This window comes from Acanthochromis polyacanthus, chromosome 2 (genome assembly GCF_021347895.1).
Source record: "Acanthochromis polyacanthus isolate Apoly-LR-REF ecotype Palm Island chromosome 2, KAUST_Apoly_ChrSc, whole genome shotgun sequence".
Taxonomy (NCBI): Eukaryota; Metazoa; Chordata; class Actinopteri; family Pomacentridae; genus Acanthochromis; species Acanthochromis polyacanthus.
The window spans coordinates 21144943-21170397 of NC_067114.1; the positions used below are offsets into that span (position 1 = coordinate 21144943).

Genomic DNA, 25455 nt, shown 5'->3' on the forward strand with positions numbered 1-25455 from the left:
CATGTCAGCAAAGATTAGGGGGGATTAATTACTTTCTTGTAGCAAAGAAAAAAAACAATGTTTAGCCCCATTTTTGCAGTATTTTAAATCCAAATTCCTGTACATATATTAAATATACTAAAGATACTCCTCTGAAAAGGCCTTCCACAATTCATTTTAGTATTTATTTATTCTATATTTATTTTACTACTGTTGCACCTGGTTTGACAAAATCCTTCTGAAGGAGGATAATAGCACTGTTAAATAAAAGTGCAGAGACTGGACTGTAAGTTTTTCTTTTAAAATGATTTTCTATTTACTGCTGAGCAGTGAGCAGCTTTAATGTAACAGCTCGAGCAGATGTTATGAAGGTAAGGTAAGAAGTTCATTTATGATGCACTAAATGTACAATGATGCATTGTATGATACACTTCAACAAAATAGTGCAGGGCATGCAGTTTAAAAACAGATTTTCTCTTTTATTTGATCTTACAGTGTAATAAAATATGCAAGTTCACAAAGCTTTGTGTGCATTTTGGGGTGAGGTTTTTTGCGGATCAGACAGCTGCCCTTCCTTTTTTTTTTTTTTAACTGCAAAATTTGCACATTCAATTAACTGAAACCAAAAAATGAATGTAGAATAGCAGTAACTTTGAAGCAGCAGTGTGAAACCTGCCTTGTTAAGATTCAGAGTCAATACTCTGTGTCGACAAAGTTAATAGAAATTCACTTGAATTTCACTTGTGGTGGTTATGTTCCTCTTTACGTAACCACAATAGTGTGACATTGTTTTGCTCTTCAGAAATTAATACTCATAGATTCACCAGTACGCTGCCAACATAAAGTTTCAGCTTAAAGAACACATTGTGCCAGAAGTTTAACAAGCAAAAACGTGTATTTGGATTGTTGGCAAGTTGGTATAAAACACTTTGACCTACAGAATGCTGTTCCAAAATTGTGTTTTTGGTTTTCAATAACTGGACACTTTGTCGCTGGTTAACCCTTATATATAAAACACTCCTGGCTTGTGCAGATCATTAGTCAACAAAAAAGGACAGTAGCTCCCAACAGTGTATATTTGCCTGAAATACTGATCATACTCAGTTTCTTAGAAGAAACGCTGAAAAGACACAAACAGGGTCTTTAAGAGGTCTGTAGCTCAGATCTAAATAATTTAAAGATTTAATCTTCGGAAGTTTTCAGTCCTGGTTGATCTGATGTTTAACAAACATCAAGTGTGGTCCAGGAGTGCAGCCAACACTCATTGAGACGCGACTTTGTCAGAAATTCAACAGGATAGCCATCTGTTTTGCAGAACAACTCACGTGGAAATTTCATTCCAGGGCAAGAATGGCGGTCACCCATAAGTAGAATTGAAAATTAGGTTTGATTTAATGAAAATTTTAAAGATTATAACTTTAAATTAAGCCATCATTTTTGCAAGCAGATAAGCCTTTCCAGGTAATGTACAAATGAAATAGTTTGTTCATACACATTTGTCTCTCTTTAGCAACAACACAAGTATCTTTCCCAAAAATTAAAAAATATATATAAATTCTAACTAATACAATCTGGATTCTGTGCCACCTATACAGTACATCCAACATCAAGCACTGCTCTCATCACCTGCAGTAACATTTTCTTTAACCTCAGGAGGGAACTGTTGAGAAAATAAATAAATAAATAGAAGTGTGCCTCCAAAAGAACCAAAGAGCTGTTTTTGAATAAAAATCTGCCATACTTTTTCAACTGTTCAAACAAAATGTATACTACTCAGGATAGTTCTGCCTGCCAAATGTCAAACATAGGTGATAATCACATAAATCACAAAGAGGTGTTTGTGACCTACACATAAGTTTACCTAAAGTGGGTGTTTGTACTGATATCAATAAGAGCTTCCATTTGTAAAGAATGAGCAGACAGGTAGATATGTACACTAACATGTCCCAATATTCTACAAGAATAGAATGAACCTCTTTTGTAATCAAAAGTTCATACAAAAAGTGGCAAATTGATGCATCTACCGTGAACTGTCTGGAAGCAAAGCGGGTGCTGCCTCCTGCCCAGAGGTGGAATGTATATTCTATTGAGGCCAAAGCCCCTTTGTGCAGCTCCTAACTGGTCATGAGTAGATAGTGATGACTTCTCGCCCTCCACCTCTCACCAGCAGAACTCTTTCCAAACCTTCAGTCAACACCTCCAGGAACTCCATATCTGAGGCTCAAGTTAAGGAAGTAAAACAAACCAAAAATAAGCACAAAACATCCTGTTTCATCATCACAACAAAGGATACAGTTCTCATCACCATCTGTGTTTCGAGGTGGTCCGGGCATGTTGAGCAGCACTAATCGAGCATCATGGGACCTGTTGACTATGACCTCGTTCAGCTTCACAGCCGTATGCATCCGCCGCACATTGGACTGATCCCTGGAGCGTAACAACAGGGAGAATTTGATTTGTCACACAAATAAACCGTTTTGGAGGATTGTACAAAATAACAAGGGAGAAGTAAGGTTAAAAGTATGCATTAATCTTTTTAGGTTTTATCAATAAAACGTGTCATAGGGCAAAAAAGAAGCCAAACATAACTGAACTGGACTCACGGTTTGAGGCTCATGAGTTCTCTGAAGTTCTCGGGAGCATTGTTCCTGTTCCTCCTCTCAGCTTCACACTTCTCTCTGGTCCATGTCATCTGAACCTTCTCTGGAGGAGCTTCCACCACCTCCTCCTCCTCGTCTGAGTATAAGCTGCCCATTCGCACCAGTGAGTGTCGGTCCTTAACCAGCTGGGCCTGCAGGTTACAGAAGAAGCAAATAACTTCTTAAATTCTACTGTTCCATCAGTATAGACAGCTCGTGGTTAATATTTCAAAAATGTTTGTTTTTTTTATTGAGTGTAAACCAACATACCTCTCTTTGTCTTTCTGCACTAGACAGCCTCATTTGCCTCAACATCTGGGACCTCTGCTCCATCATTAATGTTCTCTCGTATGTGTATGCTGAGATGTCACTGTCATGCTGAAATCCCGTTTGAGAAGCACAATATCAGTGGTTCATGCAAATGAAACACATTTGTCTGGACAGTGCAGTAACATAGTCAAATTAATCTCCGGTAATAAAATTTCAGCCACTGTTCTTTTTTCAACCCTCTAATTTAAATGAATAAACAAACAGATTTTTTGGCTCTTGCGGTAAACAACAGACTGCATTGTTTCAGTGTATCGCGGCACCATGGACATCTGGTTTAACTTGCAGTTTGTATCAGACTCAAATTGATGCACAGCTTTTTTTCATTTTTTTATTCCTGTCATAAAAATGCTTACTTAAGTCTGCACTATTTCTCAAATTAGTAATTGTGTAAGAGGAACTCTCACCATCTCCACCACCTCCACCTCAGCCTCTATTCTCAGCTGATAAAGGAACGTGGCCAGATCTTTCTTCATCTGGATGCTATTGTCGTCCATCTGGGCTACAGTGAAGATGCGCATCTTGCATTTCCTCCAAACCTAAAAGCAAAATAAAATCTTGTGGCATTTAACAGTAATACTGAATTTGATATTAAATGAATGTGTATACATGTATGTGTATGCATACTTTAAAATGAAAACAGTAAAGAGAACATTGTTCAAAGGAGAATTCCTCAAAAATTTAATTGAAACTATTCAAGGAAAATGAAATTGTACGTGCTTTGCATGAGCACGCCGAATGTTGCTAAACACATCTGCATCCATGCAACATAAGGCAAAACTACAACCTTTAAAGAAACATATGGTAAACAATAATATGAAAATATCTGTCAGCTCACCTTATGCTGTTTGAGCAGGAAAGGCAGCAGCATTAGCATCCCCCCATCATGGACAATCCACCATACGTCAATGTTGCCATCTGTGAAGCGTTCATGGTTGCTTGGATAGAACGACACATTTTTGGGCACCATCAGGGCCAGGTGGGCAGCTGTGGTGCAGCGGACTGTGTCTGGGTAGTGATGAAAACATGCAGGCTGAGGAATTTACATATATTACGTCTATTACCCCTACTGCACCTGAGGTAATGCAGTCAGATGGGTATCTTACCGCATAGATTTCTTACACAAGTCAGTTGAAAACTGAGCCAGAATGCAACTAAATATTCAAATTGTATATTCATATGAGTGCTTCACTCTGCTGTAATTATGTGTTTGTGAACTTTTAGGCATGAGAGTTGCCATATAATTTGGGATGGCAGTCGTCAATAGGGATACAGTGGTTACTGAGTAGGCTGCATGTCCTGCTCTTTGATGAGACTGAAGTGAGCTTCTTACTGATAAAAGTCTTCCAGGCTCGAGGGTCCTCACTCTGTCTCCAGCCATACGGCCAGCCCATCACCACAGTGTTATGTTTCATCCCCCCCAGACCACAGGACTGGATCAGATGGACGACGCCCTCTCGCACCTTAGATGCCACCACAACCTGGCAGAAACCTTTGACTCGCTCAATCTCCATCATATTCTTGATAGCCTGGAAGGAAAAATATGGGCAATTACAAACACAGTTAATAAAAAAATGCAATTGCACATGCAATTAAAAATGAAAAATACATGCTTTTTCATCAGACAAGTGGATTTAAGACTTAAATTGCAAAAAAACAAATGCAGCAATTAGGGTATCAGTGATTTTACCTTCAATACCCCGCTAAAGAGCACAACCTCTACTGATACACACGTGGACAAAATTGTTGGTACCCCTCAGTTAAAGAAGGAAAAACCCACAATTCTCACTGAAATCACTTGAAACTCACAAAAGTAACAATAAATAAAAATTTATTGAAAATTAAATAATCAAAATCAGCCATCACTTTTGAATTGTTGATTAACATAATTATTTAAAAAAACAAACTAATGAAATAGGGCTGGACAAAAATGATGGTACCCATAACTTAATATTTTGTTGCACAACCTTTTGAGGCAATCACTGCAATTAAACGATTTCTGTATTTGTCAATGAGCGTTCTGCAGCTGTCAACAGGTATTTTGGCCCACTCCTCATGAGCAAACAGCTCCAGTTGTCTCAGGTTTGATGGGTGTCTTCTCCAAATGGCATGTTTCAGCTCCTTCCACATATGTTCAATGGGATTCAGATCTGGGCTCATAGAAGGCCACTTTAGAATAGTCCAACGCTTTTCTCTCAGCCATTCTTGGGTGTTTTTGGCTGTGTGTTTTGGATCGTTGTCCTGTTGGAAGACCCATGACCTGCGACTGAGACCAAGCTTTCTGACACTAGGCAGCACATTTCTCTCCAGAATGCCTTGATAGTCTTCAGATTTCATCGTACCTTGCACACTTTCAAGACACCCTGTGCCAGATGCAGCAAAGCAGCCCCAAAACATTACTGAGCCTCCTCCATGTTTCACCGTAGGGACAGTGTTCTTTTCTTCGTATGCTTGGTTTTTGAGTCTATGAACATAGAGTTGATGTGCCTTACCAAAAAGCTCCAGTTTGGTCTCATCTGTCCAAAGGACATTCTCCCACAAGCTTTGTGGCTTGTCAACATGCATTTTTGCAAATTCCAGTCTGGCTTTTTTATGAGTTTTTTTCAGCAGTGGTGTCCTCCTTGGTCGTCTCCCATGAAGTCCACTTTGGCTCAAACAACGACGAATGGTGCGATCTGACACTGATGTACCTTGGCCTTGGAGTTCACCTTTAATTTCTTTGGAGGTTGCTCTGGGCTCTTTGGATACAATTCCAACGATCCGTCTCTTCAATTTGTCATCAATTTTCCTCTTGCGGCCACGTCCAGGGAGGTTGGCTACTGTCCCGTGGGTCTTGAACTTCTGAATAATATGAACCACTGTTGTCACAGGAACTTCAAGCTGTTTAGAGATGGTCTTATAGCCTTTACCTTTAAGATGTTTGTCTATCATTTTTTTTCGGATGTCCTGGGACAATTCTCTCCTTCGCTTTCTGTTGTCCATGTTCAGTGTGGTACACACCTTTTCACCAAACAGCAGGGTGACTACTTGTCTCCCTTTAAATAGGCAGACTGACTGATTATGAGTTTGGAAACACCTGTGATGTCAATTAAATGACACACCTGAGTTAATCATGTCACTCTGGTCAAATAGTTTTCAATCTTTTATAGAGGTACCATCATTTTTGTCCAGGCCTGTTTCATTAGTTTGTTTTTTTTAAATAATTATGTTAATCAACAATTCAAAAGTAATGGCTGTTTTTGATTATTTAATTTTCAATAAATTTTTATTTATTGTTACTTTTGTGAGTTTCAAGTGATTTCAGTGAGAATTGTGGGTTTTTCCTTCTTTAACTGAGGGGTACCAACAATTTTGTCCACATGTGTAAGTCTTGTCCTGATACATAATATATGAACTGGCTCAGCAGCAAGTGAATGGAGGATACGTGATTAATTTCTTCAGTTACTGTCACATAAACAAGACAAACCTTTCTTCACTTGTTTAATTCCTCACCAGACACATCACATTATGAAGAATCGTACAGCACCCGTCCCTTATTTTGTCTGAAATGGCTCATTGGCACCATGTTGTACTGGTAACAGCAAGCTGTCTACAGCTGTGCCTTTTGATTAACATGACAAATGCAAAATAAATCACTAAATAAATAAAATAAGGCAACTGCTGCGGAAGAAATGTGACATAAATTTACAATTCACACTGGAGCAGGTCTATTCTTCATTGTGTTTTTCAAATTACAAAGGCTGTTCCATTTGTAACAATCAGCTGCAGCTCAGTCAGCAGCGCAGTTCAATAGAGTACAATAGGCTACAGTACATGACGCCTCTCTTTCTAGTGTTTACCTGCTCAGCTGCCTGCATTTCCCCAAAGCTATCCAGGAAGTTGCCCTGGATGACAGAGCCCACAATGGTCAGACCCTTTCCTGCCTTCAGCTGTGAAGCAAAGGTGAGCAGTCTGGGATATTTAACATGGAGGTCCTCATCCAGCTTCAACAGCACCAAGAGCTGAGGTCTGCAGGGCACAAAACAAAATACCTTATGAGACAAGTGTGTCAACTCAGTCTGAATCAGTCTGCCCGTAATCGATGATTGAGTGGATTTAGATTTGAGCTGTAGAGACCATAGCCCAAAAAAATCTTAGAATGGACAGTCTATGCTATGCATTGCTCTTAAATTGTGCAATGTTGTTCTAAGGCATGCTATATGTTGCCTTTAGTTGTGGAGCACGGTTTAAGTCATGCATTATGTTCTAACTTGTAAAATATGACTACATTGTGCAATATTGAGTCATGCAATGTGTTTTCATTTGCGCAAAATAGTTTAAGTTACTAAGCTGAGCCATATCTTGTTCAACGAAAAAATGTTGTGATTTTTTTTTTTTACTACAAGCACTTGAATGCGTGTACATTATGTCCATTAGCATGTGGCTACCTGTCACAAGTCCATGTGTTCTTAAATATATAACATTCTATTACATTGTGCCATATTAGACATGGAATAGGGACATATTTTGTTAGACATCTAGTGTACCTTGTTTCATTCCACTCTTCCCCATCAGGACTTATTTCCAGTTTTAGAGCAGGACCTCCTAATCCCTAGGCCATCCATACTTGGCTGCTGTGTTCATGTTTTATCAATATGTTGAATCCAGTCAGTTCTTTGCAATACAATGAAAAGTGTCTAGACTCCCAGTAGCAATATCTGGAGGAAGTGCAGCATCAGTATAGTAATACAGTGGCATATTTTTAAAAAAATGAGGAAAAAACATGTCCCACAACTTCTTCAGAGAAGGTAGTGAGCTTTTAAGTTATTAGATTCTTCCATTTGTGTGTCACAATATGTCTCAAAGGTCATTGACACATTTTTCATAAAAACATGTGTGGATCTTACAAAGTTTTGCAAGAAATTTGACTTTCTGAAATGTTTAAAATTAGACTAGCAAATGAGATGTGGCAAAATCACAAAGTCAAATGCATACGTTTGGTCAGAAGGTGACAATTTGATGCCAGTCCGTTTGCATTCTTTTATATTAACACATGCAAATGTGGCTGCTCAGGCATGCTATCAGTGTTTGTGAGGAATTATCCCAAGCATTTCCTATTAGTGTAGCTATATACCTCCAATTCTTGGTGTGTGGGGGTCCGACTTCTAGTCTCAGCAGGGCGTAGCGTGCAGCGCTAAGGGACAGTCCTCTTATACCGTCTCCCCACTCCTTTTCTGCTCTGTTTTTGTTTGAGCATAAAACAGATAAGACCCAAAGACGTGGAAAGACAAATGAAGCCAAAGTGTCCTTCAGCATCCATTAATATTATGCAGACGTCAAACAGAAACACAGGGGCACAAACAACATTTTAAAAAACTACAGGAGAATTTACAGTAGTCTCACAGCAACACCAGAGTAGGAAAAATGCATACCCCTGATACTCAATGTACTTGTAGATCATCCCAGCAATGCCCATGGCCACAATAGCATAGTACCAGGAGGAGATGAACATAAGAGCCAGACACATACTCATGCCAAGGAAAGACAGAGCCCTGTGGGTGTGACACATAAAGCCGGAAATTATGTGTTTACATGGTATTACCGTGTTCTTGTTATGGAAAAAAAAAACAGTGAGGGACTTTCGATCAAAACAAGGCCCCAAACTCTCATGTATTGTGATTGACAAATATGAAATGGTGTTGCTGCAAAAGCGCAAAACAGACAAAATATCTCAAAAAGTGCAAATTTACAACATCTGTTCTCCCTTTACTCACCAGTGATAGTATTTAAACCTTGGCCTCCAGTTAGGTGTCCGTAAAAGAGTCTGTACTGCGCAGGCTAAGTTCACAAAGAGATAGCACATCAAGAAGAACCTGTTCAAAAAGACAAAAAAGCAACATATTTAAAGAAAAAAAATAGTGCACGGAAATTTATGTCTGAGAGCAATAAATTTAAGGGTGTTTTTTTATGTTGTTGTGTATATGCCAATACAGACTATGGCAATAGCATCTGGCGTATGTACGTGTATATGAGCTCACATAGAAAGGATAGGAGCCACCATATCCAAGGAGGCAATAAGGATCCCCAGCTCAGCTATGAGACCAGTCAGCAGCAGAGCCCACGTAGGCTCTCCATTGTTCTTTCCATGACCAAACACCTAAACCGGAACATTCAAAATCTTCACATGCAGCAATGCAAATCATTTCTTGTTTAACACAGTATCATATTCAAATAAGCTTGCAAGTTAAATTTTAGCCAATGCAAATACTTCTAGCGAAAGGTCCTGAATGTCATATGCTAAATGGTTGTATTTATATAGCGCTTTTATCCAAAGCGCTTTCCATGATATGTCACATTCACCCATTCACACACTGATGGCGGAAGCTGCCATGCAAGGAGCTAACCACGACCCACCAGGAGCAATTAGGGGTTAGGTGTCTTGCTCAGGGACACCTCGACATGAGCTCGACGGGCTGAGGATCGAACCGGTAACCTTCCGGTTAGAAGACAGCCACTCTACCCACTGAGCCGTTACTTTTTGACTATTTAATGTATAATATACAAAACTGGGTAACTATTTTCTGGAAGGATAATCTTTAGTTTGTAGGAAACACTTCTGTTTTGAAAAGTTACTCTAAAATGGTTCTTTATTTTTTACATAATGTCAAGTGGTTCAAGAATGTAAGATCGTCATCAGTGAGTAATGTCCCACCCTAAGGAAAGGAATGATGTTGTCCTTGGCAATAGCCTGTAGGAGCCGTGGCGCCCCAGTCAAGGATTGCAATCCTGCCCCAATAGTAGAGAAGAAGGAGCCAATGACAATGACCCATGGAGACGGCCAAGAGAGAGTCCCCACCACCAAGTTTTTTCTCACGGCGTCCCCAAACCTGTAAGAACACGGAGACTGAATATGACTGACTTTTGTGAGCAGTTAATATTTTTATCCCCAGTGCTCAACTACACCATTCACAAAAAAATGTAGCAATAGCAATGCAGTAATAAGTCCAATAAGACACAAATTAACTCACTTGTCTCTCAGGACTACTCCTTCAATGCAGGACCCAAACAGGACCACAGAACTTATATCTGAATACAAGGGGTCAAGGAGCTCAAGATGACACAAAGATGATAGTTAGAAATCTGCTTTCCTATCTTCTTTTAACAGGACAGGATTATGTGATTAGTCCCCACAGGTTAGGATACAAACAAGTGAAGTAGTGGTGATAGCTAAGATAGTTCCCACAGGGATGGACTTCTGAGCATCCCTGAGGTCGCCAGATCTGTTGGAACCTGCCATGATACCTGCAAAAGGAGAGGACAGCATAAAAACAATGGATATGTATAGACTGTTTAACAATGCCCCCTGTTGGTTGGATTAGAGGATAGTTCAAAGCTTCTCTTTTGTGCTGGATCTTCACACCTACCGTATTTCAGTAAATTCACTCAAAAAATGAAAAGCAGCAAAAAGCAACGATTGCCTTTTTTTTGTTTCATACTGCATTCAAAATACATACATCTATTTCATATGAATCATGCTCTCCAGTTTTTGCCACACCTGCAGTATACTATGAGTTATGTTTCAGGGTAGGTAAGATATTGTTTCCATTAGGCTGAGGTTAGTGTCCTAAAAGCTGTATATACATCGGGGTTGCCTGTTTTATGACACTGACATACCTGTGGCAGACGGGAAGAAGATCCCCACCAGAAGTGTGAATGATGTCGCGATGTCTGCAGACACATACATGATAAAGTTCTCCATGGCGCTATGGGCGTCCACTGACAGCAGTCCTGCCTTCTCTAGGATCTCGCCTTTCTGCATGTAGTTGCCCCACATGTTATCTGTCATAGAAAAGCGTATTGTTGTTCATCGGATTAATATGAAATCAGTCCATGTATTATTCGTGAATTGTAACATTTTGTCATTTAAACACATCTTTAGTATGTCAGTTTTATATACCCCATGTTCAAATTCTTTGTCGGTTTACCTCTTATAATCCCACTGCTCAGTCCAGGGATGCCCTGTATCTCTGTCACATTGTTCTGGATAAAGTAATCATCACACTGAGCAGTGCTCATGTTCCCTGGCAGGCAGAACCTGTTCCACAGCTGACTGGGTACTGTGATGTTGCCCTGTGTTACAGTCTTAGCACACACATCAAATCGATCTCTCACCAGAGTCCTGTTACCCAACATGCAGATCCTAAAATAATAAAAGTACAAAAATTACTATGTTAATCATTATTACCACCACTAGCATCATCGTGATCAAAATAAACTAGCTGTTATTTATTACTGTTTTTCTGGAGAAAGATTGTTGATATTGAGCTTGTTAGCATATCCAGATAGATTTACTGTGTGTCTCCCTTGTAAGGTCAATTCACACTTATTACTTGTGCATCCATTTCCTCAGGGGAATGTGTGGAGTAAATTTTGGGATTCACCCAAATCAGCAACTGTCCATATGCAGCCCAAATTTGCTGCTTTGTTTCTGCACTGACGGATTACAGGAGGTTCATGTTCAAATTCACAGTTTGAACACTTTTTCAAATGCTGTATAATGTGATTTTTTTCTTGTGACTGTGTGTGTTGTCTGCACTACAAGCATACTGACTGTGCATGCCAGTGGTGCATTAAGTGGTGCTTGAAACAAATATTTGGTATGAGGAGAGAAATTAAAGGAGTTCCTCAGCCATTCCTTCCTTTATAATTCATGACTATAAAAGTTGTTAATGTCATAGTTGCTGCAGGACAATCAAGATGCTTTGATTTTTACATGCTTTCCCATCAACATACCCCAGGTTTCAATTCTCCAGAATTTCTCCTCACACAGAATGCATTAATTGCCCCTGACTGCTACTCCTCCCCCTCTTCCACTCAAATGTTTGCAGGACATGCTAGAATAATGCTGTATGAATGGGTCTGATCCACTTTGCTTGCTTCCTATCTAGTCAGATAATATTTGATAAACTTGACAAAAAGTGTATTGGTTTAGAATCATGCATTACATCTTTAAATCAGAGCTGTTTCCACAGATTGTCATAGCCTGATCTATTGCTTCAAAACAAGCTAATTGACTGAGAAATCACTCTGCAGGCAAACAACTGATTGCAGATGAGATACAAAATCAACAATAGCGAGACAAAGTACCCAAAATAAAACAATAACACAGCAACATATATACAGACATGACTCTCTATTAGCACACTTATGCCCCATAAGCAGTAATAAAGGTGAATTATAAGGAAAGTGTCCTTTCCTTATAATTCACGCAACATCCTGTTAAGACATATGTTTATTTTAGAAAGACTTACGGGAATTCCGGCGGATGAGTCATGGATTTGATTGCTCCAGCATAGATAGACACAATTGAGATAATGACACAGGCCAAGAAAAGGGAGGCCAGCTTGTTGACATATTTGACTCCTACAAAGACAACTACAGCCATCAGGCTGAGGCATAAAGAGCCATAGACTCGCATATTGTTCAGCATGGCGCTGTCACTCCCATGGGAGTCTGTGGCATGAAAGATGGCTGCCTGAGGAACCAGATATTTCTAAAGGAAAACAAAAAAAAAGTCACAATAAGGCATTTACTGTCTCTACAGCCTATCTAAAACTTGCCAATGGAATAAATAAACAGTGTTTGGGACTCATATTTTAGCATACAAATGTAAGCTGAAATGTAGAAGCAGAATAATTGCTTAACAAACTCACCAAGAAGATTTCAATGGCCCCCAGTATGTACATGGCAGAAGCAAAGGTGGTGCCCAAATAGAAGCATAGTCCAACAGCTCCTCCAAACTCTGGGCCGAGGGAACGTGAGATCATGAAGTATGCTCCTCCAGCTACCAATCACAAGAACAAGTGTTACACACAGAGAACCACTTGGAATCTCTCAGTTTGTTGTTGTTGTTGTTGTTGTTGTTGTTGTTTTTATTGTACTCAGTGGACACGACAGTAAATGTCTATTGGTCTCAGAGGTAAGAATGTTTAATGAAAAATTTCCTTTTTGCATTTTTGGACCTGTCAGACCATATTATATCAAAATCTAATGAGCAATTTCAAGTTCTGGCAAAATTCACTGGTGGAAAACGAGTGCAGAATAAATGAATGGTGAGAGATTTTTTACAGGGACATGAACAGTAAGAGGTTTCAAAGTACCCGGAACAACACCGTTAGTAGCGATGGCACTCATAGATATGGCAGTCAGCATCGTCTGTAAGAGGAAGGAGAAAATATGGTAAGGAAACACAAATAAATAACATGCCAACTTGAGGGTAACAAATTCATTGATTTGACCGACAACTTAAACAGATCCCTGCTTTCATCCAACAGAATATAATCCCACACTTTAGCATTTGCTGCCAAGAAAATAGAAAGCCTACAGTGTTTGGTATGCAAAATACAGAAGCTGATTCACGTAGAGTGTAAATCAAAGGTCAAAGTGCCTGTTTGTTTGTTTTTTTGCTGGAAATACTTTCTGTTGTTTATGTATCCATGTGGAATTTCTGACTGATATTAACAGTCGTCCAACGTTCTTCATTGGTGGTGGACACAACCCAGTGTAAGATGGTGTACTGTATCTGTGTGCAGCATGTATGTGTGTGTGTGCATACTAACACATGAGCAGCACATGAGGACGATCAGGAGGGACTGTATGATGCCAGCCATCCCAACAATCCATGTCAGTCGGAGGAAAAGAATGACACCAAAGATGTTCTGAAGACACGGTAAGTAGACTCCCATCAGAGTGCCCATGTTGGGAGACTGAGTGAGAGAGAGAGAGGGAGAGAGAGAGAGAGAGAGAGAGAGAGGGGGAGAGAGATCGTGACAAGCACAGAGAGGAGAGTATTGAGCGTGACATTTCACGAAACAACTGTATTGATCCTTAGCATTGACTGATGTACTTTATAAAGGTCATTCAATCATGTTATCAGCTCTTTGCATGTATCCAGGTTTAACATGGGCACAGTCTAAGTGCAGAGTGTACAACTGCAACAGCAATCAATCAGCAAGCCTTAATAACTTGGATAGGGAGGCTGGGACAGAGCCAGTGGTGGAGTATAATGTTTCCAAGCCTCAAAAGACCAAGTGTACACATCTTAAACTCAGTGAGGCATAGTGTTCTCTTGCCCTTGTCTGACTGCTGACCTTGGGGGTCTTCCTACGTGACGCCTCGGCGCTCTCCTCCTCCTCGTGCTCCTTGGCTCCCTGCGTGATGTTGGTGTAGTTGACCAAGCGGCTGAGCAGAGAGGAAACCTTCGGCCGGATGTCCAGCTCTTCCTGGAAGAAGAGAAGAGAGGAAGTTAATTTCATCAAATTGGATTCAGTTTGTCATTTGGAAAAAATATTGCAAAGTAAGAATAAACAGACCTCAAACAATGCCAGGTTTCTGTCGTAGAAGTCATTTTTCTTGCCAGCAGCATCGGCGCTGTTGAGAAAAGGGCTGTCTTCTTTATGATTCCCATGTCCTATTAGAGAGAGGAAGAAAACAGCTAAAGTTAACAATGAAAACAAAATTGCTTCCATGGAAAAAAATGCATTTTCCTGACAATAAATATGGTAAATGTTCTTCTCAGTTATGCCAATAGGATCAAAGTGTATCATTTATAGCTTAAGAGGCAATCGTTTAGATTTACATTAAAGATGAGTTAAATACATGAAGCTACTGTATGATCATTTGACTCAAAGGAGCACAAATACATCCACAATCGCTTTGGTTCTTTCACATTTGACTCTTAAATGAGTTATATTGTGTGTGTTTGTCAGATGTCAGGACAGATTCACAGTCACCGATGGATAAACATAAAAAAGATGTCAATGTCACTAGTTTACATTAAAAACAAGGAAGGAACAATGTATGTCCAAATTGTTCTAAACTAGAAGTAGGAATTATTTAAGATTGCTTTAATTATTATTATTATTATTAACAAACTATCAAAGTTTTCAAAAACTAAGAAATGTGTGTCATTATTGAGCTAGAATCTCCATTAGTGACAGTGATACCAGCATTACTGCCTGTACAGTAATGAATACAAAACACACCAGTCCCAGTTTTTACAAGGCAATCACTTTCGGCTTTTGTCACTATTAATTAAAACTGAAACATATTAACAATGTCCCTGTAGCAGTAACACAATTCATCCTGTGAAGTTGCAATGAAGGGCCAAAAGCAGCACAGAACGACAAAGCAAGGTCCAGGTGATAAACAGGCATATAATTAGATTTCACTCTCATTAATTTCTCTTTTGAAGAAAACAATCAAACTGAGATGAGCACACTGCCTGAGGCAATAATTGCACGCAAAGTCGTATAACAAACTTTACCACACACACACATATTCACATTCGCAGGCATGCACACACCTCATTACCTAGAAATTACCTAACCTTGGGTTATTAGAGCATGTAAACTTTAACAGCGGCATCTTAAAACCCAAATTAATCCTACAACAAAAAGCCAGCCAACTTACCAAGCGGGCACAAAATAGAAAAGTATTCTCAACTGTGTGGAAAACACCAGGAGTTGGCTGAACTTTACTGCTCTTCACTCACCTGTGTCCTGCGTCCCACTGCTGCTAATATCACTGTGCATAAGCATAGTTATGTGCTCTGTCTGCAGCAGAGCACTCTATGCTCCAGCTTGGGAAAATGTCGATTACTATCCAGGACACCCGCTTGCCCTGGGTGAGCTCTCATTCAGGGGTCTAATCTAACACACAGTGAGGGGGTGTAAGTAAACTGTAGTAATTCACTGACTCTCTCTCTCTCACACACACACACACATGTACACACACATGCAAAACCGTAAGCCCCTGGGTTTTAGGTATCTTGGTGAGGTGCAGCATTACATTAACCACATCCCTAAACTGTGCTTATAATTGCCTTGGATATATATGGACACACAATCACAAACATTTTCTTCCAAGCTATCTCTAGAAGCAGTAGCAATATGCAGTGAAATAAAAATAAATGCCACCGTTCAAAACATCTAGAGGAAGCAAAAAGCTCTTGTGGAAACTGTCTTATTTGCATCATCAGCTTGTGTCATTGCAGATGAAAATGAGGTGCAGTATCCCTAAACTATGCTTATGATCAGCTTAGAGATATCTGTATGCACAGCCTCACAAACCATCCTCCAAACCTTTTAAGAGCTGTTTCAATTAATAACAAATAGTCAGTAAAAAATAAAAAAAAAATGCACTTTTTTGCAAACACCTCTCATTGACAACTGATCTGTGCAAGTTATCAACAAGAGAGGCTTGTTTAAATAAATCTTTCTTTCTCTTTACAGATGAAAATGAAGTGATTGGTGGAAGGACAAAAGTCAAATTCCTCCAACTTCACAGCTGGAGTGCACTGACATCTTGGGAAGAGATAAGAGTGAAAATTATCTCAATACTGTCCTCTAGTGTTGTCTTGGCAAACAGCAATGGAGAGAGGTACTGTGTGTCTTTCTTCCTTGGATAAGACATAGACACCGATTCATATAAACAAATGCGGCAGCAATGGCGCAGACTGAGATATGTTCAAATGTTTCCTGTCATGAATTGCTACTAAATCAGCGCTGCGCCAAACATTTTTCTCTGCATGATTACCTGAAAGCCAAAACCTAAAATAGTTTTGGACAGGCTACATAACACTCACTTTAACAATGAGCTCAGGAGACAGTGGGGGTCTGCTGTTAATAACCTAAAATTAAATGTCAAATCTAAAAGATTAACGATTAAGTGGCCTGTTATGAAGGCACAGAGTCATGCTGCGAGCACAGAACAGCAGAGGCTTTACAGCAGCGTGTGCTGACATGTCATCTGTGGCCCACCAGAACGCCTAGAAGATCAAACGCTGTGTTGTAGGGCTGAAACATTTGTACAAGGGCGTGTCTAGTGAACTTAATGTAATATATGACTCTTACTTTCTACAAACTTTACCTTGTATCTGCAAAAGAGCCTTTAAGTACCTCATTGTCTCACTGTCAACGGAAAAAGTTTTATTTATCTGAAAGTGGTGGTGGATCTTAAGGTGTGGCAAGTTTGGAACACCAAGTTAGGAGCATTTGAGCTATTTATAACTGCACTACGGCCCAAAATGGGCGCTGGCAATTTTATGCACAAGACTCCCAAGATATCCAGAAAATGATCATAGCTTTGGCTGTTACTACTTTGATATTTTAGCTTCACTCAAGCACAATATGCCACAAAAGTGCAAAGCAAATGTTTAGACAGACTGCCAATGTTTGAGGCTATTATTTACTCTTACTTACATTAACAATCACATCTATTCTCAGGAAAGATGCCGAAACTGGGCAACCAATATCGATATGCTGTCAAGTCTTTCCAAAGTTCAAAGTACATAACATCTGAACAAAACCAAACTTCTAAGGGCAAATCTGCAACATCAATAGGATTTTTCAGAGGTCCAGTAAAACCTCTGCAAAGCATCACTATGTTCAACATGTTTTTTTTTAATCCAGACTGCAAGAGTTTTCCTCTGATCTTTAAAAGAACTGCTAACAACCAAGAGAGAGAGAGAGAGAGAACTTTACAGTATTGTGTCTGCACCTTTTAAAGCGGATTACACGTGGAAAACAATATTGGTGTCCATGAGCCTCTTAGGGTCTGAAAAAAAAGCCTCTTTGTTTAATTTTCTGTTTAATAAACATTTAGGATTTAGCACTGAGAGTCACAGCTTAGTCCTCTCTATGTACAGTTAGTTGGCAAGAATGTTCTCCTGATTATAGCTGTTTGGAGGCGGTGTGTTTGGATAATTTATGTGGAAAAGACAGAGGCAGTGAAAGAGACTGTCTAGATCCATGTTGTTTTCTTCTTTCGTCATTTCATTTGTGTCTTCTGTTTCTATATGCGGAATATCTTCAAAACACAGCTAAATGCCAGTGAGTTGGACAAACATGATGCAATTGTGCTATGATGAAATGGATAAAGGTGAAGCTTTGTTCATTATTGACCGCTGTACTCAGTCTCTGGGCCTGTAAAACTGCTTCATCCACTCTCAGAGACACTCTTACAAATGTCAGCACTCTACCATGTTCCAGCTAGTTACACCACACAACATGAAAAGTGAGCAACCAGTTTTGAGACTGAAAAACTCCAGTATGACTCATTTGCAGTTTTGTTCTGTGGAATCTACTGTAGCACCAAAATCAGAAACTTTATTCCTCTTTCTGTTATTACTCATAAGTAGGAGTTGGGGAAGTACAAAACTTTAAATCAGTTCACAGTTGTGTGTCCTGTATTAACATTATGGTGCATTACTGTAGAAGCACCACCTACACTATGGGATTTGTCATAACTGCATATAACATATACGTAAATGAGGCATGACTCTTGCAGCTGTCCATCCACTGTGTTGCAAGTTACAGGAAAAATTCACACATTTTTATTTTACCGCACAAACCCCAAAACATAACTTCATTGTACTTATATATATAAATCAGCCAAGATCACATTCTTTATTGGATTTTATAGGCCTACGCAGTATATTTCAATATACAATGTAATGCTGGAGGGGGGAAAAAACAACTTAAGATATATTACCAGGCAATGCAAGTTTTAAAATAAAGCACATCTTACTGTTCAAAACCTAATTCTAGCTTTTCATAAAGTTGTTTGATTTCATTTTATTTTTCTCTTCCCCCCTAGCCTGTGGCAAGATATAATGTAATTCTGCTACAGCAACAGGCCAGTGTTAGTTGTAATGGTTCTGTTTCATGCAGAGTTGAATCTGAACAGAGCAGAGGAATGCTAACCTGCTGAGCCTTACAGCAAAACATATTAGCTTTGATGTGTGCTAATGATGAGAAAAGGATGGCAGCTCAGGCTGATTACCTTAGGGGGTAAAGGTGGGCGGGAAGGGGTGGATCGTATGCAGACTCCCAAAAAGACACAAATTAACTAAATGGGAATGTCAGTGTGTGTAGAAATAATAGACAAACAGTAAGACGTGGTCTGTACAGGGGGACTATGTGTCTACAGTGTCTTTGTAAAATGATTTCAGACACTAAATCAAGCTTAAAGTTGTATATTTGCTGTACAGGTGTGCTGGGCCAAGTTCATACTTGCGTGTTTGTTTTGTGTGAATGCTGACGCACGTTAGCAGTATACTCCATTGGAGGAAAAAAAATGCTTATTTCAGCTACACAGTTCTTTTTAAACTAAACTGTAGGAAAATTAAAGAGCCAGGAAAAGCAGTGACTCTTTTCTCTAAATATCTACACAGTATATCCCAACCTGTTAACGGAATGTGAACAACAAGCTCAAATGCAACAAGATTTTATGAAGGAGCAAGAAAATCTTGTTTTGAAAGCACATTTCAGACCATTTCTGCTTTGGTCTTTTCAATTATCAACCCTGGTATTGGGGTCCATTGGTCTCTTTATAGCTAATAAAAACCATGTCCATGAAGTATTGTTGTAAACTTTATATTTAATATTTGTTCTACTTTTTAGTCTGTATGTGTAATATAAAGCTAATGGCAGAACATTAAATGTTTTAGATACAGATATTTAAAAAGGTACAACACAGCACAATGTTGCTAATGCATTTATGTTGTTGCTACTCCCTTTATGATTCTCTTAGCAGCACTGCTAACTATTCTTATGTCTGGTGGAAGAATTTAGAAACCCAAAAGCCTGCTCAGTTTGAATTTCTATAATTTGCAGCAATAGTGATGGTAATATGATGTGTTTCGTCCAAGCATTCTTATGAATTACTATCTTAAATTAATAAAGAAGTTAGAATATCTGAAGATCTTTCACTCAGTAAGGAAAATTCAACAAGTAATCATTTGTTCCGGACACGAACCCAGTCATGTTGTCCTGTGTTATGTAGTGATCACTGTTTAGGCAGTGACGAACGATGCTTCAGTTGCTTGGAGATCCTCAAGAAGAGATAATGACACACATTGGAAAATTAAAAAAAAAAAACTATGTCTCAGCTGCTACCGGCTCTGTTGGTACTTTGATGTGAATGAGCCAACACAACAAAGATGGCTGATGATTAGATGTTGAGACAGTTGCGGCATGGGAAATTATGTGTGACATAAAATTTAATTTAAATATGACCGTCTTTGATGATCTTTAAAGAGTATTAAAGACTTGAACTTTGAGTTAATAGTGGTGGGATATTAGCATGCATGTGTGTCTGAATTTGTTCCAACTCTGTCATCAGCTCCACATTTATGCTCTAGCGCAGAATGTTTATCTCTCAAAGGCTATCTGTAGCATGCCAGACAGCATGACACAAATGGTCACCCTGTTCTCCAGAATTAGAGCGGCAACACATGGCAACATTCTCCAAATCACCCAATCATTCCATGAGCTCCTCAGGGCCTGTCTACTCTGACAAATGCGTAGTCTATGGTCACATCATTTCCCTTTGCAGGAGGAACATCTGCTCTGTATTCCCCAGCAATACCAAAAGAAGAAGAATCAGTCTAGAGCTGACAATAATCGATATGTTTACAGTGGATCAAATGATGGCGTATATTGTAAAAACACCTTCAGATGTAGAGAGCATTTTAGCATCATTGATCTCATAGCTTTAGTTTTATGGCCTGCAGCTATTTTGGTTCAGTTTTTCAGCTTCTATCAACATCTTTTGCAGCCACAGCAAGCAGCTAAAAAGCTCAGATAAACCCACTGTGCGCTACCTGCCCTGCACCAAAGGGCAAACAGACCGCTTGATGAACATAGTGAAGCTTTAAGCACCACAATTCCTTTCGCAAGTAGAAACCAAATATTGGACTTGGTGGCCATAAACCAAATTTCAGCTGTATGCTAAAGTTTGCCCTTATCTGTGGGATGTTTCAATACATCATGTACAAACTTGATAATATGCATTTGCAACGTTCTACTGAAACAATACATATCTAAACATAATAATGACAATACAGCTTGTCACTGGCATAATTTTTCATCTAAGAAAACATTTTTTGTGATCACACCATTGACATGTTCATGAAAAGTAAGGTTATTTATGGTGGAAGGAAATGAAATTATTAATTTATTATACCAACAACAGCGGCTGCATATCAGCTTGGGATGGTAAACTGGGACAAGATGCTATTTGTTACTTTACCTCGCATACTCTAGGAATCTCTAAATGCCTTCCCAAAGGGCACTTGGGCATCTGTTAAGGAGAGAAAATAATGTTCTTTGCCTGCTTTTTCTGCCACATTTCCCAAGGTATCAATGCATTTTAAGTATTGCCTAAGGGTTGTGATGCTGCAGCAAATCAATCATGAATAAAAAGTCACATTAACACCATGAGAAATGAAAACAAAAATTATAGGTTCCCACTCACATTTTTTTCAGTTTTTTGAAGTAAAAACTGAAAGAAGCGATGGACAGTACACACATTTTACACTTTAAAATTAAAAGATTAAATGTTTTGTTTTCCTCTGGGTTTTACTGTACAGATAACAAAATCATCACAACAAGACTTTAACCAGCAATGAGCAGCATCATTAAAATACTCACTGTAGACAAGCTGTATTCAACACACACACATATATGCTGCTTTTCACTTATCACACAACAGCAAGAAAGTAATGAAAAAATACATTAAAAACTTTCCTCACTGAAATTTCAGGGTCTGAAATACAGCACTACATTGACCACAATGTTGGTCCTGTCCTGTGCTAAACAGAGCTGGGTTCATAGCCTGAAACAGACTCTGCTCTGTGTCACTTCCTCCATGCTGCATACGTCACATCGTTGCTGGGATATACAGCGTCTAACATAGCCAAGCACGCCACTCCCATGATGAAATCATCTATTACATGCACCCACTTTTAACCACATAGACTTCCCCACCCAGTCTCTTTTCCCGGCCTGAATATGCCTGCATGGAAAACCAAAGCATGGAAAATATTGAACAGCATATCTGCCTAAAAGGGCTGCACAGTGAGGTAGTGGTTAGCACTTTCACCTTGCAGCAAGAAGATCCCTGGTTCAAATCCCGGCCTGGGCCCGGGATCTTTGTGCATGGAGTTTGCATGTTCTCCCTGTGCATGCGTGGGTTTTCTCTGGGCACTATGGCTTCCTCCCACAGTCCAAAAACATGCTGAGGTTAATTGATTACTCTAAATTGCCAGTAGGTGTGAATGTGAGTGTGATTGTTTGTCTGTATATGTAGCCCTGCGACAGACTGGTGACCTGTCCAGGGTGTCCCCTGCCTTCGCCTGATTCAGCTGGTATAGGCTCCAGAACCCCCCGCGACCCTAGTGAGGATAAAGCGGTATATAGTGAATGGATGGATATCTGCCTAAAATTCCTCCATATGTCATTCATGCTCCAACCTCTTGTGTTATTCTCAAAAATAAGTATGATAAAAAGATGTTACGGTCCAACAGGCAGTAAAGATATTAAAAAAAAAATGGGAGAAAAAAAATTGGCTTGAGTAGCTGTTAAAGTGTAGTTTCCATATGTGTTGGACAATAAACGCAATAGGCTGTGTGCCCTTTGCTCCACCTCATCATTCATCACAGTCACACATCCTTCTTCTTCTCCTTCTAACCCTGTCCAACACATATCCCCCCCTGTATTTAAAGCTTGCTGTTACTCTGGTATTTCAGGAAGCTCTGCTCAGATGGGTAAGAGAGAATTACGACTGCAGGAAGAGAAGCTTGAACAGCAACAGGCCTGTGGAAAACTCACCCAAAAAACTGCGAGGGTTATTTCAGGACATCTGCCTTTTCCGTCTGTCCTCCGAACCATTTGTTGGAGTATATCGTAAAATTCTGTTCGTGTTTCAACCGTACACGAATATCATTTGTCTCTAATGGATGACTTCCATGCATTCTAGAAATATACAGGCCAGCAGCTGGGCAAACAAGTCCTAAGATTCCTTCCTTATTATGCTTCAGATATCAGTCCGTTTGAGTCCTTGGCTTACTGAAGCACGGATTTATCTCATGCATGACAGTGTTTTCTTGCAAACTGATGCATTCACATATCCACTCATGCATTTGTGCACAAACACACTGGCTGTTTGCTCACTGGAAGCACATGAACTCAGTAAAAAATTCACTAAAGAAGTTTTCAGCATTGAGCAACGATTCTCTCTGATGTTATTTAGTGGCAGGGAGTTCACAATCATCCACATAGTAATGGAATATACTATAAATGAGTGTCCAATGAGTGTGTTATTGTGCCCAGCCTGGTCTTCTGGGCTGGGCCTCTGGTAAAGAGTGGGAACTTTATTTAAAGGCCACGCCCATGTGTGCGTCTTCTATTTTTTTTTTTAAAAAGTCTCTTCCACAGTTTATTCACTCTCAGCCCACACAAACTGGCACTGCTCTCACATAATCCTACCCAGCGGCTACAAACTCCTCTCTCTCTGCTCCTTGTCTTCCCTCTACCCCCCTTGTTCCTTTCTGTCAGACACTGGCCCTGCTCTTTCTATGTTGATACAGTGGAGAAACAAGTGAATGACAGCGAGAGACATGCTGAAGCAGGGAAGCAAGGAGGGAGAAATTTGCTCCTGTGTTGTTGAGCAGCCAATCTCTGTGAAAGGAAATCCTCCCACGGCACAAAGAACGCTCCATCTTTTGTGCGAGGAACCACTTGAGGCCTTCTTTCTTGTGGCGGCGGTATCGCCCCCACTCACACAACCCCACCCCCGTAGTGTCCCATAGTTTTCTCCCAGGGTTCTCACCCTTTTCATTGTTTTCCCTTTGTTACTCATGTATCCCTGAGTTTATGCTAAACGACTCGCCCAGCCAGGGGGGGAAAAAGCACTTCCAAAACGATAAGACAAGTGTTTCTTCAAGTTTTTAAAAAATGACCTGTCAAAAACAGTCCTGCCTACTGTTGGAATACTGCTTTCTGGCCCTGGAGAATTGCCATGGTAACCATTCAACCAGCTGTTCACAAGGCTCTCAAGACAAAGCAAAGTTTTTCCCATGCTGTGTTGACTTCAACTCATGAAGAAACACTTGTTGGACACACTTTTTCAACTGCTAAACCTCGAGGTAATTCATTTTGTGTCCAAACTGAGAGATAGAGAGCTGTATAAAAGTTGTGGACTTACCATCAGAGCTGACAGTGTCTTGATGATCAGGGTAGTCCTGTCCAGTGTCCCTGTAATCTACCCAGTTAATCCCTTCTAGGCTGTCGTAGCTGGACTGAGCTTGATCTTTCACTGGTACCACTGTGAAGTGAGGCATGTTTTCATCACTCTCCTCTGCGTCTCCAACTCAAACTCAGCATAGCAGGCTAACTGTTAGCCAGCAGCAGCTCAACTCCCACTAATGGCAACTACATTCCACTACACTGCGCTCACTTCCTCTGGAGGGTATTACCATACTCCCCGCCCACAGACCAGCCTCTCCTGGGTTTTTTTTTGTGTGAACTCAAAGGCTGTGTAGGTCTTAGGGATGCATTAGGAGAGACACTGACAGCCTCCCCACCACAAAAGGAGGAGGAATGACTTGTAGGGCCCAACTCTGATTTGAGAGTTAGCGTTGTCATCCCTCAGTCATGGAGAGTGAGAAGGTGTAGGGTGACCCCTTTCTGCTGTCTGTGTCATCCAACAGAGTGGCCCTTGTGTGTTCAAGGTTCACACAGGCAGCCCTCTGTGTATGCAGGCCTTTCCCAAAACACACAGACAGCAACGTGGCAGTCTGGCAAATAATCAATGCTGTTGAAGTGAAAGAACCGAGTGGAAAAGAAGAACGGGGAGAAAAAATGAAGATAGTTTGTCAAAATAAGAGGAATGATTCCAGCCCCCTAAGTTCAACAGCTGAATGTTGTTTCATCATTTGGGCTCAGAGCAATTATTCAACATTTCAGGGCAACATTGTCACCAGCATTTGCAGAATCATTCACTGAATAACAATAATTGTGTGTTAGGTAAAAAGTATGAACTCTGGTGTTCAGCAGCTGTTTAGGCAATAAGGAAGGACTCAGCAGTGAACTGCAATAACATCAGTGAGAGAGGGTAAAGTCGAACCTCCTTTTTCCGAGAACAGTGGCTTGTCTACCACCATAAAAAAGCAGCAGATCAAAGACACTCTCGAAAGGCTGTTATTAGGGAGTCTATTTAGGACAACTTCAGATCTTGCTGCCATTCTGTTTGGGTGGCACACACACTGTTTGCTTTTCTTTAGTAATTTTTACTTAGTTGTACAAAATAACAGTTTTTTTTCCTGAAAAAAGAGCGTAAAAGTGTCAATTACTTGGTGAGGACAAAACCATAAAACAGAGCCTCTATTTTATTTCTAATTTCACATTAGCGTTTGGAGACTTTTTTCTGAACTATAAGGAAGACTAAGAGTGAACAAAGATACAGTGCACCAGTTGGCTGCATACACTGGCATCACAGAAATTACACCCCTTGTTAAACATTTGTGTATTCTTGGCCTCAGACCCTTACAGTCAAGAGTACTGTATATCAAGTACGGACTACGAAAATGGAAGATATACCCAATATTATAATGATGACAACCTACTTATTTCAAGAATTGCAGTCTAATTGGAGCCCGTAATTTCACAAATCACAAACACTATTTTGC

The 25455-nt window shown here is 39.9% G+C and overlaps 2 protein-coding genes across 10 annotated transcripts in view; one reads left to right on the forward strand and one right to left on the reverse strand.

Annotated features, from left to right (window-relative positions):
- Positions 1 to 25455, forward strand: part of LOC110959593 (protein mono-ADP-ribosyltransferase PARP6) — a 331374-nt gene that overhangs the window by 277416 nt on the left and 28503 nt on the right. The gene's annotated exons all lie outside the window — the stretch shown is intronic.
- Positions 1348 to 24229, reverse strand: slc12a4 (solute carrier family 12 member 4). Of its 2 annotated transcripts, none has more exons than XM_051938601.1 (24): positions 23973 to 24229; positions 14297 to 14394; positions 14075 to 14206; positions 13544 to 13690; positions 13085 to 13139; positions 12638 to 12768; positions 12236 to 12477; positions 10910 to 11124; positions 10599 to 10763; positions 10128 to 10226; positions 9953 to 10010; positions 9637 to 9811; positions 8963 to 9081; positions 8699 to 8797; positions 8357 to 8476; positions 8059 to 8163; positions 6785 to 6953; positions 4279 to 4474; positions 3784 to 3953; positions 3353 to 3484; positions 2889 to 2996; positions 2583 to 2770; positions 2273 to 2406; positions 1348 to 2193 (listed from the first exon to the last, which is right to left on the reverse strand). In XM_051938601.1, exons 1-24 carry the CDS (start codon positions 24106 to 24108, stop codon positions 2102 to 2104), a joined length of 3285 nt encoding a protein of 1094 aa, XP_051794561.1. In that variant the 5' UTR covers positions 24109 to 24229; the 3' UTR covers positions 1348 to 2101. The 2 variants fall into 2 exon arrangements, with proteins under 2 accessions (XP_051794561.1, XP_051794562.1); XM_051938602.1 differs by lacking the exon at positions 23973 to 24229 and adding an exon at positions 15478 to 15600.